Source organism: Calypte anna, chromosome 1 (genome assembly GCF_003957555.1).
Source record: "Calypte anna isolate BGI_N300 chromosome 1, bCalAnn1_v1.p, whole genome shotgun sequence".
In the NCBI taxonomy this organism is placed as follows: Eukaryota; Metazoa; Chordata; class Aves; order Apodiformes; family Trochilidae; genus Calypte; species Calypte anna.
This window is the reverse complement of record NC_044244.1, coordinates 91,774,859-91,789,567: the sequence shown is the minus strand read 5'-3', so window position 1 is coordinate 91,789,567 and position 14,709 is coordinate 91,774,859. Positions and strand designations below refer to the sequence as shown.

General features: G+C 34.6%; 1 protein-coding gene across 1 annotated transcript in view; it reads right to left on the bottom strand.

Annotated features, from left to right (window-relative positions):
• Positions 1-4,095: 4,095 nt before the first annotated feature.
• DCN (decorin) overlaps positions 4,096-14,709 on the bottom strand; it is a 38,440-nt gene continuing 27,826 nt past the window's right edge. Inside the window, exons 4-8 of the mRNA XM_008503225.2 lie at positions 12,404-12,617; positions 12,111-12,224; positions 10,857-10,950; positions 6,663-6,801; positions 4,096-5,596 (exon numbers count right to left, since the gene is read on the bottom strand). Of these exons, the coding sequence (XP_008501447.2) occupies positions 5,402-5,596; positions 6,663-6,801; positions 10,857-10,950; positions 12,111-12,224; positions 12,404-12,617 (756 nt within the window). The 3' untranslated portion in view covers positions 4,096-5,401. The remainder of the gene's footprint in view (positions 5,597-6,662; positions 6,802-10,856; positions 10,951-12,110; positions 12,225-12,403; positions 12,618-14,709) is intronic.

The window sequence follows — 14,709 nt, the reverse complement described above, 5'->3', positions numbered from 1 at the left end:
AGTCAATAGGAAAAAGAGCCAGGGAGAAAAAACCTGAAGTTTTGCTTGGTTTCATGTTATATATAAAAATAGAAAGTTTTGTAAATTGTATTTCTACAGAATAAAGCTGTACATGATCTACTGGCCATTCTGACAAATGCTAAGAGCAACAAAGCTACTGATTAATACTTGCTTGGAAAAAATATCATGGCATATATCACCAGAATTCATTATTTTGAAGATATTCATACTCTCTCCATTTGGATGCAAGCCAAAGACAGTACATCTTTGGATGAAACTTCTCCAGATGGAAGTGGTTTAGATAGGTTATTGTTTGTTTAAAATCTGTTTTTTTGTATTTAGACAGTGGATGGCATCTTTTGTTAATTTCCCTTCAAGACTGAGTGTTCATCTGTAGCTTGCAATTCCTCTTACTGAAAACATTGGAACTATTCACGTGGATAAATGTTTGCAGATGCAAGGCCTACAGTGTTTTATTCCAAAAACTTCTTCATTGTCTTGCTGCAGCTGTACACGTCAATTAAGAAACGTGACTACCACTGCTTCTCATCACACCACAGATTTTCTGATTTATTAGTTCCCTTTATTTCTTATTTTTTTAAATGTTATGTTATAATAAAAAAAAAAATATGTGCATACACATATGGTTAAAGCAATAGTGTTTTTTCATAGTTTTGCCCATTCTTTCTGCAACTGATACAAGCAAATTTAACTCCCTGTTTAAGCAGACAGTAACAGAGCATTAACATTCTTCTGCTCTGCTGACACAGGGGTAATGTCCCAAGCCTTCAAGGGTCATAATGTACACACTGAGTAAGAGAACATCTTAACAAAGCTGTTTTTGAAGAAACCACAGCTTTGAATCTCAGAAAGTGTGGAGTTTAGCAGGCAGGGTCAGCAGCGGGGCTGATCCTCAGGCACTTGTGGTACACCAACAGCCCTGAACTTCCAGAGCAGGAAGCAGGAAGGAGACTAAAGGCTGCTTTACATCACTTTAAATGTATCCATCAGTGAGCCTAGCTCACTGAATAATTGTGTTAGAGTTTCATTCAAACAGTTGAACAGTTTTTCTGCTTTTACAGAAGATGCACAGATACTTTGTTCCATCACTGCTGGAACACTGCTAGGGTAATGTTTTATACCAAACTTAATCAATTGTTTTTCACTCAATAGTGGACAACTCAGAACTCATGTTTCCCCTTCAGTGCCATGCAAAATTGTCCCTAGCATAATTCTTAAGTATTTTTTTTTAATTGAATAAACTAATTTCAACTAAACTAACACCAAAAAAAGATATTTGGTGGTTTAAAGTTTGAAATGGAAAAAAACCTCAACCTCCTAGCAACAATTCAGTAAAGACTGTGAAAAATAAGTCCATTTCTAAAGAAAAAAACATTACAGAGATGTAGGTCAGTCCCTGTAACAAAACTAACTTCAGAACGATGTGCACATTCAGAGACAATGAGCAAAACCACATCCATGTGCAAAGCAAGAATATTTGACAGTGAACGTACAAAAGGTTGGTGATTTCATAGCTATACACTCTGATTAAAAAAAAGTAAAAATAAAGAAAAGCAGAACGGCGAACTATGTGAATTTGTGTGTAGCCTCTTTTCGTGAAGACTCAAAACCAGCTTTTCTCCTGGCTTTCACAATTTTGTGAACAGTAACTTGGTTACTGTCCCTCAATGACACTAGATGGCACTTTAGAGTAGTGGTGGGATCAGAAAGTCAATTGTAATAATTTTCAGTTATTTTGCATATGGTATTATTGAGGCATGAAATCAGCGCTAGCATGGAACAAAAGCAATTTCTCAGCTTTCTACTGTATATATTTGTACATATGACTCTGGAGCATGTAATACTGACTGTTTAACAGAAGTAGCAAATATAAGTAGATAGAGGTAATAATAAAGTGGTTCACTGGTAGACCAAAAAATCTAGGCTATGGGACAAAGAGCTGCTTTTAGAGTATTTGAGAAGCAGTCTCAGGAGGGAACTGAAAAAAAATCTAAAGGTTTTGGAATCAGAGCAACACGTTGATGCCATCAAATTGCAGTGAAAATTTAAGGAATCACTTCTTTAAGACATAATTGTAATTTCCAACTTATTTAATCAATGCAGCAAAAGATAGGACAGACTTTCTTCAGTTGAAAAATCACTGAGGGATTTTAATTAACACCTTAATAAGATACATAACAGGGGGGGAAATATAAATTTGGAGAAAATATTGACCATACTTCTGAAAAATTCTTTAAACAGAAGAAAGGGAAGTTCAAACATAAGTATGTTTCTAAAAAGTGATGAATCAAGATAGCAGAAGGCACATGATGGCCTCAATTTTTTTATTATTTCTTCTTTCATACAAAAATGATGGATTTTTAAAAATATTACAAGAGAATTGGTCTTAAAACAAAGGAAGAAGGTGTTATTCTTTTAGTTTGGATTCTTTAGTCATTTTATACTAGTTGGAAGAAAAAAAATATCTTCTGTATGTCAGTTAGATTCTTCCTTCATTGTTGCAGCTAAGGATCTGCTATTACACTTTTTTATTCTCATATCTCTTGTTTCTACCATCATGAATTTTCAGATTACTGGGATATTTTTGTTTCAAGCTCCCTAGGTGGGTCTATTCTCACGCCCAAGGGTTGACCACAGTCTTCCCTGCAGTCACCCCTACGTGGGTCAGGGACAAAGGAAGGAATAAAACTCCATAGGCTGTACCAGGAAACAAGAATTTATTCCTTTATGGGTTTGAGTCCTACTCAACAGTGACTGTTTACCACCTACATATTTTTTGGAAGGATTAGAGACACACTGTTGGACCTAAAGGCCTTCAGCTTTAGCTCTCTTATTTGTTTCTGCTCAATGGTTTATAGCTTGTTTGGGTTTGATCTCTTTTTCTCTCCTTTCTATTTTTTGTTTGTTTTGTTTTTAAGTGGAAGAGCCATCTGTTCTGTATTTATATGAAAAGCAATTTTAAAAGTATTGGGCTTCCCACTGCTTTGAATTCTTTACAGATGCTGTGTGTGGATAAAGTCCTGTCATTCAGATGTTGTAGGTATGTCTGTGCAGCTTATGGAAAGCCAACAGTATATTTATCTTTTGACTTTGTCATGCTCTTGCTGGGGTCTCCTCAGGATTTGCTGCTTCTGTTTTATTCTGCAGGAAAGTCTTCTAATATTTGCAGCTCCTCATTTTTACAAGAGAATGCATTTTATGAGGAATAGGTTGTGCTTTAGAAGAGAGGTCAGCAGGCTTGGTACAGGTAATATAATACCTTGGTAATATGAGGATCAGGCTCTAATACTTTCTTCTGGATTTAAAGTTGCCTCTGGTCTGAAAGAAAAGCCTTAATATGGAGAGATTTTAAAGTCATAGAGGGAGAAAGGAGAGGTTTTTGGCTCTGTTTGTATTTATTTAATAAGTAATTGGTATTAGTTATTTTATAAATCTCTTCCTGGAAGTAGTAGCTGTGTCTGCCAATTTGAACTGTGTACTTGCAAACCCTGTGGGATTGTTCACGCTGAGAAAATGCCTTTGTTCTCTATTAAAATGCCAGTGCTTAGCTTCCCCCACTAAGTCGTTCTGAATAGCAAATATCCAACCAAGAAACAAAAGGCAAAATTCTAGGTGCTGATTCTTCTGGAGAGATTTCACTCCAGTGACAGTGGATATTATGTATTGTTTTACTAAAAAAAACCCAAACAGAAAACACTAAAAAAATGTGAAACCCAGAAGAAAAAATGTATGCAAACGGGGGTAATCATTGGGTATGATATGAAGACGATAGCTAAGAAGAGTGCACATATGAATTTCTGTGTAATGGCTTGAGTGATTCATAATAATTTCCAATTATTTATTACCTAAACAAGTAACAGTTATAAAGAAAATATAGAATCAATTTCTAGAAAAAATATCTGTGAGTTTTATGAATGAAAAAGTTTCTTGAGGCAAGAGAATTTCACAAAGTTTACTCTTTACTTTAGCTACCAGCATGCCAAGGGTGTTCAATTTTCAAGACTTAATTATAATTAAAGTCTGATACTCTATGATATGCCATCAAAAGAGAAAATAAAGACAAACACTTTGGGGTTTGCCTGTATTACATTATTCTTTAATATAAATGACATATAAGTTTTACAAATTAGAGACTGATCTTGGAGTACTAAGAGGCTGCAGAAGATTCTTCTAAGGTGACATTTTATTGAGTATATGTTTAGGTTTGCAGATTGACAGTAGAAATGTGCAGCCTACCTTTGATGTGCTTGCTTCCCACTGGTGTGGGTTGAAGAATCCCAATTTTCAGAGGGCTTCAATCACTCTAAGAAGATACTTCTATGCATGACGTCCCAGCAATGTCCAGCCAGGCCTTGCAGTTATTTAATGTAACATTTTTCCACACTTACGTTTTCGCTTATAATCTAACTTCAACAAATTCATCAGGTGGGGAGCCTGCATATCTCTACTTGACAATTGGAAACATTGTTTGGAAAACAAAATAGTAAAGGATGCTGTCAAATGTACAATGCAGAACAGGGAACAGATATTTTTGGTTTAGATATACACGTTTTTTATACCAAAGACTAAACCATAAAACCATGCGCTGTAAAGCAGTCTCACTGAAGTTGTTAAAACTGCTCCTGTGAATAAGGTAAGAGGGATTTGCCCTAGAGAAACGGAGCTCCAGACAAAGGTTGCAGGTTTTGTACTACAGACATTTTACTCATACTCATAATTTTGTTCAATAGGATTATGTTAGGCTAATCCTGAATAGCATTGCTCTAGAAGGATGGAAAACTTTAAAGAACTATGTGTACAATATGAATTTTTTTTATTAAAAAAAAAAATGACATTAGCAACAATTTTATTTGCTTCTGCTAAATAGATACATTCAGAATTAGCTTGATGTTATAGTGGATATTTTTAAATCTCCAGGGCGTGAAATAAATTTTAAGGGGGTAATTCTTACCTTCTCAAGTCTCAGGATGATCTGAGAGTCTTTTTTCCCACTACCATTTTTTTTTGCATGGGAACCTCAATCACTAATTTTTTTTTTTTTTTTTTTTAATATCATAGCTTGACAAATATTTACTCCGAATCTCATATACAGTGGAATCTGAAAACCTGTAGCATTCAGCAAACTGAAAAATACCACAGAAAGCATGCTGGAAAAGGAAGCTGAAATAAGTCAGTTTAAAGCACAGTTGACAATTCTTTTTGATGTTATGCTTGATCTTGTACATCTGTAGTGATTCACTTATTCTACACCAATGTTTCATCTCCACTTTAAAGTGAAGTTTCTGGTATTTGGTATTAATTGTTAGCGACAATTTTTTTGAACAGGCCTATTACAACAGGTACTTTAGCTGAAACACAACCGACCCCCATCTTTAGCCATCTATTTGTAATTTCCAATCTGTACTGCCGAGCGTTCATGGATACATCGGAAAGTAGAGGGCTGGATTTCCCAGTACTGCACGGGGTTACTGAAGAGGCTCACACCAGAGTAGCTTGCCTTTTTGGTGTTGTAGCCAAGAGGGCAAAAGTCGTTGATACCAATTGAAGCAATTTTGTTGTTGTGAAGATAGACCACCTGAAAAGCACAGAAGGACATAAATAAGAAATAGAGATACCATGGCAAATAAGATAAAAGATTAAATGTCAAGGATTTGGTATGTATTGTACATTGTTATACAGATTATCCATATATCCTTTTTTCCAACAAGTGATTGATTCTACTTCTCTTTCAAAATACCCAGAGTACACCCAACTGGTAATAATTTAATCTGAAAGAGAAGAAGGTGTGCATGACAATCTAATAACATTCCTACAATTCAATCATAATGTAACCAAAACAGCAGCCAAAGATGTGGAATTATTAATGCAGCTCTGTTGTGGTTCAAAAGCATGGGCTGTGTATAAAGAATGCATTTGGAATTAATTGGTTTCTTTCCAGCTTTAAGGCTTTCACTCTCATGAGTGTAGGACTCAGAGCCAAAGTAATCATTAATGATGATTTAAAATAACTGCTGTATATTACTTTGCTCCAGAGTAACGATTTAACACACAAGTGGCGATTTGCATTTGGGAGTCTTTATTCTTTGAGGACTTTCTTTCTGTAAAATCCTAGTCCCAGTAAAGACAGATTTTAGCTGATTCCAAGAGGCTATATTTCCAGCTATCCAGCCTCACAGACCTCAAAAATTCTGCTGATGTGACCCCATGTCTTTGTCCTCCTGAAGAAACAGCTTTGTGAGATACCAAGGGAAAGATTCTTGGGAAAAGCTGCAAAATGTCACCGAGTAGAATTGAAAAAAAAAAAAACATTTAACAGAAGTGTTTTTTCAAAGCAGCTTTTGAGTAAAGAGGAACCCAAAGTTCACAATCCCACATTTGTTGCATCCCCTTAGACACACAGGGATACAAATGCACACCTCCAGATCTATGCAGCTCCACAGCCTCATCCACACAAAAATCTGAGTGAGAGTCTTCTGTTGTATGCAACATTTTCCATCCAACTATTCAACAACTTCTGATTCTTGCATCAAATTACCTTTTACACAAATACTGTATATGTTTCTGTTTAAGAATGGACAACCACAAATATACCATTCAGAATTTTTCAACTGTTGCTCTCTCAGGCATGTAATAAACTTTACCTGGATATATTTGTGTTCACCCAGCCCAGCAGGGACTCTGACAAGTTCATTGTTGTTCAGATGGAGCTCTCTCAGATGAGGCACATTGTTAAGAGAGCCATTTTCAACTGAAGAAATACTGTTGAAGCTGAGACCCAATCTGAAAACAAACAAATATGTTAAACTTACTCCCATACCCATCTTTCTTGGGCTGATTACTTACATCCACTAAGGTAAGGCTAACTTTTTAGCATTATGTGGGAAGTACAGAGTCACCACGAAGAACTATTTTAGATAAACATATTTAAATAAGTTCAACATTTTGTGTGAACTGCCACAATTAGCATGATACCATTCAACTTGTACCCAAGCTACTGCAAATTTTCATGAGCCATAGGACTGACCCCAATGTACGCATATACTGTGTACCTGCATGGGTATCAGTCTTTAAAAATTGACTAAGTCTTCAGTTGCAATGGCTGGACCTTTCTTTGTTAAATTACACACCAGAGTGACCACACCTATTGAATTTAAACCTTCACCACATTCTTTTAAAATTCTTATGCAGTTAGAGCCATGGTGTAGGATGGGAATAGAGGCTGAGTCATATTGTATTGATCTCTTCATCAGGACACAGAAGTGGGACATACACATTTCCCTTGGGTTCCAGTCTGGAGCTCTCATCACAATATCATCCTTCCTGCTTTACATATACACATTCTGGGTTTATTAGTGCAGTTTATATCCGGTTTGGAAAATCTGGTCCTATCTGTGTACATATGTGATAATACTAATTCATTCTACAAATACTAAACCACATAATTTTTCCAAAAGACTCTGATAAGCTACTGTGCTCCATGTTGCAGTAAGGAATTCTGTGATAATTCTGCAAGACTTGTCATTATCAGGAGTGTTGTTCTTTGGGAAAATTGTTTCTATAAAGGCTAAACTTATTTCATCCAGTTTGCTTTACATTTTTTATTTAAGCAATATTTTTTTTTAATTCTGAGGGGAAAATGCTTATGTGGATTAAATGCAGATTGAAAACTCAATAAATTCATAAATTTATTATATATAATCAGAATCCTTGTGATGACATAATTTCTGTGGATTATTTTTTTTAAGAAATTCTGACTCAGGGTAATTTACTACCTGTAATTCTTTGTAGTTTGTGCCAGCTTCAAATATCAGAATCTGGACCTAGTATAAAATCATAAACTTAAAAATTCTTGTTTAAATGGCAGAGATGTTTATGAAATAGCACTGTCAAAGAATGGAACTATGTTTTATAATTTTCCTTTTAGAATATGCAGACAAAAGAAGGTCTTGCTAACTACTGTTATATGTAACAGATAGTCATAATGACATTTAAACATTGTCATTTAAACATTGAAGTGTTGTCACAATATTAAATGGCAAGTGAGATCTTAATGAGATCTCCCACTGAGGTGAACAGGGAACTATTTAATTCAGAAATCAGTTTACAGTATCCCATGTATTTGCCAGATTTTGGTCAGGAAAAAAAATCATTTAGAAATTATAAGAACAAACTTCATTTTGAGAAGAGTCCATCACGATTTAGCAGAGCTTGAGGGATTTGCTCCTATTGAACAATTTGATCTGAAGATCTACAGAATGTCTGCTAATGACTTCAGTAATGGGTGCTTACAGTGAATGTCTTACAAAGTCTTTGTGGGGAAAAAAAAACAACCCAAAGCATAGAAGTCTATAAATTCTTGGTTGTCACACACCTACATAAACACTCCCTGCATAAGCAGGCCTATAAGCAGACGTGTGACACCTAGAGAAAGCAGCATTATAAATGCCAGTCTGACTTTCATACTGGTCTGTTAAAGCAGAAGTAACCCCTTGACACACCATAAGGATGGACAAAATCCAACCCAGGATTAACTCATGAAGTGAAACTCCTGTATGGAAAGAGGAAAATCAGAGAAGTGTGTAGAAAAGTGGGTCTGACTCCCACAAACACTGAAATTATATGTAATTATATCTCATCTATCTCATCTAAATGTGTTACACACAAACTCTTCATCACTCCAAGTTGTGTTTACAAATAAAATAAGACAGTAATACAGTGATTTATAATGTTAGGAAAAAATATGGTCTTTCTTTTCCTTTTTCCCATGGAATCAAAAAGAGAAGAATTTAAAAAATAACTAAAGTTACAATTTTGACATACTATTTTCTTTTATATTAATGAAGACCTGTGTATTTCCAGAGTTTCAGCTGATCTAGTCACAATGTTCTAAATCATCAAAAACATATCTAAAAAACTTAAGAAATTCTAAGCTGTTTTTTCACCTTCTCTTGCCTACAATATCCCTGCTTGCCCATTCCCATATTTTTGTTATATGCACTTTAACAAATTTCATGTTGCTCAACATCATCGTCATTCGGAGCTTGACGAGACTTCCACTGTATAGAATTAGATTTTTTTCAGGAAACTTCCACAGAATCATAGAGTCACAGGTTGAAAAATACCTCTAAGATCAGGGTGTACAGCTGTCAACATCATCCCCAGAGTAAAATAAATGAAATATATTTATCAATATCTGTATCTCCATGCCCACTAAAGCATGCCTTGAACTGTCTCATCTAAACTTTTGATAGGCTCTAGACCTTAGTAAAATCATCTTTGCTATGTGTATATCTTCCTGTGAACCTCTGTCCTGTAGAAACTTAGAGAAGTCTTTATTGGTTATACATTAATAAGATTTTTTTTCTACTGCAGCACTACATCAAGACTTTTGGAAGAGTGAAGAATAACTATACAAGGAAAACAAACAAACCAAAAGGCCAAATATTGGAAGTCTGCTGGAACTCAAGAATTCAAAAGATAATGAGCAGTAGAGCTACACTGAACTATTTTACACCTAAAAAGAAAGCTTTACAGTCAGAAGAATGACATAAGAAACTATCAGACTGTTTAGCATGTGATTGCATAATCCAGAAGGAGACTGGTTTGACCCCATACTGGTGATCTTGAAGCCTTAGATGTGTAAATTAAAGCCATTTTTTGGTAGCTGGTTTCTGTGGCATAAGCGGCATGCTGCCTCTAGTATTTAACCAACATGCTGTACTTGAGCTCTCCTGTAGCTCCCTCCTTTCTTCATATGTCTTCTCTGTTATGCTCAATGCTCTTTTTCTCCAAATATGTGTTCTACCATATTTTTCACCTTTGCATAAGAGGATTTTTCACTATGCTTATGTTGCCTGCTTAAGAACAACCCAGAGAGCAGTTTAAAACTTTGTATCTGCACTGAGCAGCTCTTCATTTCGACATCTCAGTCATCAGAGCATGTTTTTTCTCCATATATTACAGCCACAATGGAAGCAGCCCAGGGTTAAGCATTTTTAGTAGTCCAATAGCACTTGATGCATAAAACACTGTGTTTTAAGAAGGACTTCAAAAATATTGCCCATGTGAAGTTGCCTGTATTTCTTTCCAAGTGTGAATGTTAGAAAAAGTCAGGTCATCTGCAGGAGAACTGACTCATCCGCAACTCCCTCCTTCAGAAAGGCACATTGCCCTCTATCTGAGTAGTTAAGATATTTGGTTTTTAAGTTTTCTTTATAATTTCTCTGAAGGATGTTACATTTTATACCAAGCCTCTATGATTAAAAATAACTATTTCATAGCCCCCCTAACTCATAATTATGGTATTTATATTTTTTTATTAAAATTCAGGAACAGACCTTTTTAAAGCAGAGGTGAGTCTGTGGTCAAATATTAATATTAATTGTAAGTTTAAACAAATTACTTTACAAGCTCTAGAAAGCTGTTCTAGAAAGACTTATCACCTGGAACTGTCAGATTCAAAATACTTGCAAAGTCACTATATACTTCATGGCAATAAATTGCTGCCCAAGCTACTAGAAAGAGGTAAATTTATCTCCTGATGCTCAGTAATCTTTCTCTGACTTCTTTTTTTTTTTTTGCCTTCATTATCAAAGAAATAGTTGTACTGAACATACATCACTCATAATTAAAAACATGAAAGGTGTTTCTAGAAAAAAATTATTTTTTTTTCTCTTAAGTAGGTAAACAAGTTCTTAAAAGCTTTTCCTGATAAGTTATGTGCTGCTTCTATTATTATAACACTCACAACACCCAGAACGATGTTTTGTAATTGTGTGTGGGGTGCTTACTATTTCAAATAACATTTTATGCGATAACAAAAAATTAATTCTTACTTTGCCAAGTTGGTGAGTCCAGACAGACTTTCAGCTTCAATTTTGCTGATTTTGTTGCCATCAAGATGAAGTTCAGTAAGCGATGGGGGAAGGCCTGAAATAGCACCATCAAATTACTTTGATAAAACTGGATTATCTCTTTTTAAAGGACTTGCATAATACTGAGGTTCTTTTACAGTAACAAAAATATTTTTAATAGAAATGGCCAAGAACAGTTCATTGAATGAAACAAGGAACTTTCACAATCGGGGAAACTGAAAACAGCCAACAATAAATTATTTGATGTTACATAAGACCAGGTTGCTGAAGTCATCATAGAAGATTAAATTCCTTAAGAAATAGCTGAATGAAATTTCTCACAGATATGAATTATAATCTTCATTATTTTGTAAGTGGGACATAAATACTAATGTAAGAGAAAGAACTTTAGTTTTAGCCAGACTTTCCCATACGTAAACCTCCAAACATTTGGCACCTAGATATATTATAAATAAGAGCAGCAGAAAATGAGATTGTGAAGATGAGGTTATATAATTGCACTGTTATTTTTAGGTAGTACACATACTAGTTTACAAATTCTGTTTATGAGAATAAAATAATGGAACTAACTATTTTAACTATTTGAGGTTCCTCAAAGGAACATCCAAAACAGGAAATGTGGGAAAAAAGAAATAGCAACTAGTATTAACTTTCAAAAACTTTGCTATTTCAAAATAACCTACTGGCTGAAGTATGAATAAATTTAATATTATTTCTTCTGGATTCCATTACGGTTTGTTTTGTTTTCTTGTTTTTTTGTTTTTAATAGATTATCTTAAAGTTGTTCTTATTTTGTAGCAATTTACACAGAAATACTTTTAAAAATAGCAAATTTTTTGTTTGTTTCATATAGGAATGGTGGTGTTTGCTCTTGCAGGGGGACGATTTTATGCTTGTAGAACTTCAGTTACTTCTGTGTGAGTTTACATCTATAAAATATGTATGAAACTCACAAACCAGGGTTGGAAGATGGAAACATTCTTCCTCTTTATATTTCAGCTACAATTAAAGAAAAGCAAAATAACATAAAGTGGCTTGATTTTGACAGCGCACCTCTTGTGCAACATCTTATAATAGAAAACAAATAAAAGTCAGTAAATCAAAAAATTAACTAGTTAAAGTAATGGATACTCTAAGAATTGGCTCAAAGGCTTCCATAATATTTTTTTCCACCTGTCTAGAAATCCCTATATTATAACAGTGCAATTTTCTTACCTTTTGGGATGTTAGTAATGTTGGTGTCTGCGATGCGGATGTAGGAGAGCCTCTTCATCCCCTGAAAAGCTCCATTTTCAATGCCTGAACTCTTGATTGGATTGGTGCCTAGTTCTGCCAACAAAACATGGTTGTGAGCTGTGCTGAAGTGTCTATATACTTCAGGTCAAAATAATTTGCAGGTACAACGTATTGGAGCATTTCTTTGCTTTCTACACAAAATCACTGAACTGAAAGCAACATCTTGAAAAAATACTGAGTTGATTTTTTTTAATTATTTCTCATGCTCATACCTAAGACAATCACTTCATTCAGTCCATTGAAGACAGCTTTCCTCAACTTGGAGATCTCATTCTCATGAGCCCGTATCTCCTGAAGAGTCTTTGGCATGTTTTCTGGGAGTTCCTTCAGGTTGTTCTTGGACAGGTAAAGTCTTTCCAGTTTCTTCAGAGGAGCAAAAGCTTGTGGGCTGATTTTGCTGATTTTGTTGTTAACAAGGATCAATGCCTGTGGAGTAGTAAAGTAGATCTCAGGTGACTGCTGGAGAAATTATTTTAATAATGACAGATTTAAAATTATTATGTTTTTCTAATGTATTTTGATGGCCAACCTAGTGAGCTGAAGAAAATGCGATGCAGTTTTGAAACAAATAGGTTAAGGACTTGTGAAAACAGTGAAAGATAAACAAGGTCTACATTATAAATACAGGCATTATTTTATTGATGAGGTGAATGTAGCTTCTGTTAACCTCTATAATTTCTAAGTGAGAATAACAGTACAGTCTTTCCACTTTAAAGCTGTGAAGAATAAGTCGTTCGCACAAAAAACCAATGTTATCGGTTTTATTTGGGTTTTTTTTTCTGGTTTTATTTATTCTGGGGATACTTTTATAACTAACCCATCATCACACAACCATCCTAATCATATTTTCATGATCAAAAATTTCTATGACTCAATACAGTAAGGGTACTGCCTACCTTCAAATAAATATAGACTGCGCATATCAGATTTCTGACTGATAATAACCTTATTTTTGTAGAAATATCAGGGTCTTCTTCTTCGGTAAACATAACTTGGCATGGAAAGGGAGCAATTTGAAGCCTTATACTCTAAGTCCTGCAGCTTAGGAATATGGACCATATTCATCCTATCTACAATGTAAATGCCTAAGGTAGTTACCACAATTGTGATAACTGGACTCGGGGTAACTCTAAGCAAATTAGCTCCCTATATTTTCAGAAGACAAAGGCCTCCATAAAAGCACTTCTCCCTGTAACAGGGAGTCTCCATATTCATCTGAAATTGTACATTATCACTAAATCTTATTTTCATTAATTAATTGAGATAAAAAGTTCTGTTACTGTCAGAAAAATAGTGTAGTTAATGGAAAGGAATTCAGATATGATGCATTTGCAAATGAATCTCATTATTCCATCTGTTTGATGTTTACTAATCAGACAAAAGTGATGCATGTTTGTGTAGTGATTAGGTAGAGTGGGCTATATGTAGATATCAAATCTAATTATATTTCTTAGTAGAGAATAACTGAAAAAAATCTTTTTCTCTAACTCCATTATGCTGTTTACAGAAAGACAAAAGTTGTTAATAAACCACAAATCTTGCTTATACTTACTTGCCTAGACTTATTTGCTTATAAAAATTTTGCTTGTATGTATTGCTTATACAAACACAAAAGTTGCATCTACTTTAGTTAATTGTCACTGTATTTTAATATCCTTTTATTATTTTCAGAACTGCATTTTAGCCTGCTTTTTGAAGGAAAATTAAGTATTTTGCTGTTTTCATAATCAGTTCAATATTAAAACACTGCCAAGAGGTGTATTACTGTCCTGAAAACTGAAAGACAGGTGAGAAGATTGTTTAAAATGGCATGTGGGATTTTTAGTCCCTAGTGGACTCCTCTTGCAGATTATCCTGAGTGAAGCAAGCAGTGTGCTCTGTACAGGGTTTCACTGAGAATGCATAAAGTTTGAACATATCTGGTTTTAATTTTGTATGCTAGCTAGCAATAACACATTTGCAAGGGGAGGTAGAAGGGTCACTCGCAGTTCAGCAGAGTATTTCCCTAACCATAAGCTTCTCTTGAAACAAATACCCTGGTCAGTGGAAGCCACGACCCCAGCTGGTTTTATTTGCACCTGAGCTATAGGTATTGTTTTTATATCCCATGGGGTACACACATCAGTCTATGAGAAGCAGCCCAGTTATTATGAAGGGTATAGACTGAAGAATGCAGATTATTTTTCTTTCCATGTTTTTATAATAATAACTAAAAATCTAAATATGCTACTACTAATTATTTTTATTTCTTAATTTTTAATTTTACCATCACTTTTCCATAAATATATAATCCAATATTCAACTAGATTACATCAATTTTCTCAGCACTTATACTGATTCCTGCTCTGTCCTACCTGGTCATTTATTGCAGCTAAAAAATCTTCTATATTTTTCTTTTTATTTCATTTGCTTTACCTTTGTTGCTTTGGGGCTATGATTTTCACAGATAATTTTCAGCTGATGTAAAATATTTCTTGTTGGCAATAGATAGGTACACATACAATAGAGATATTTTCTG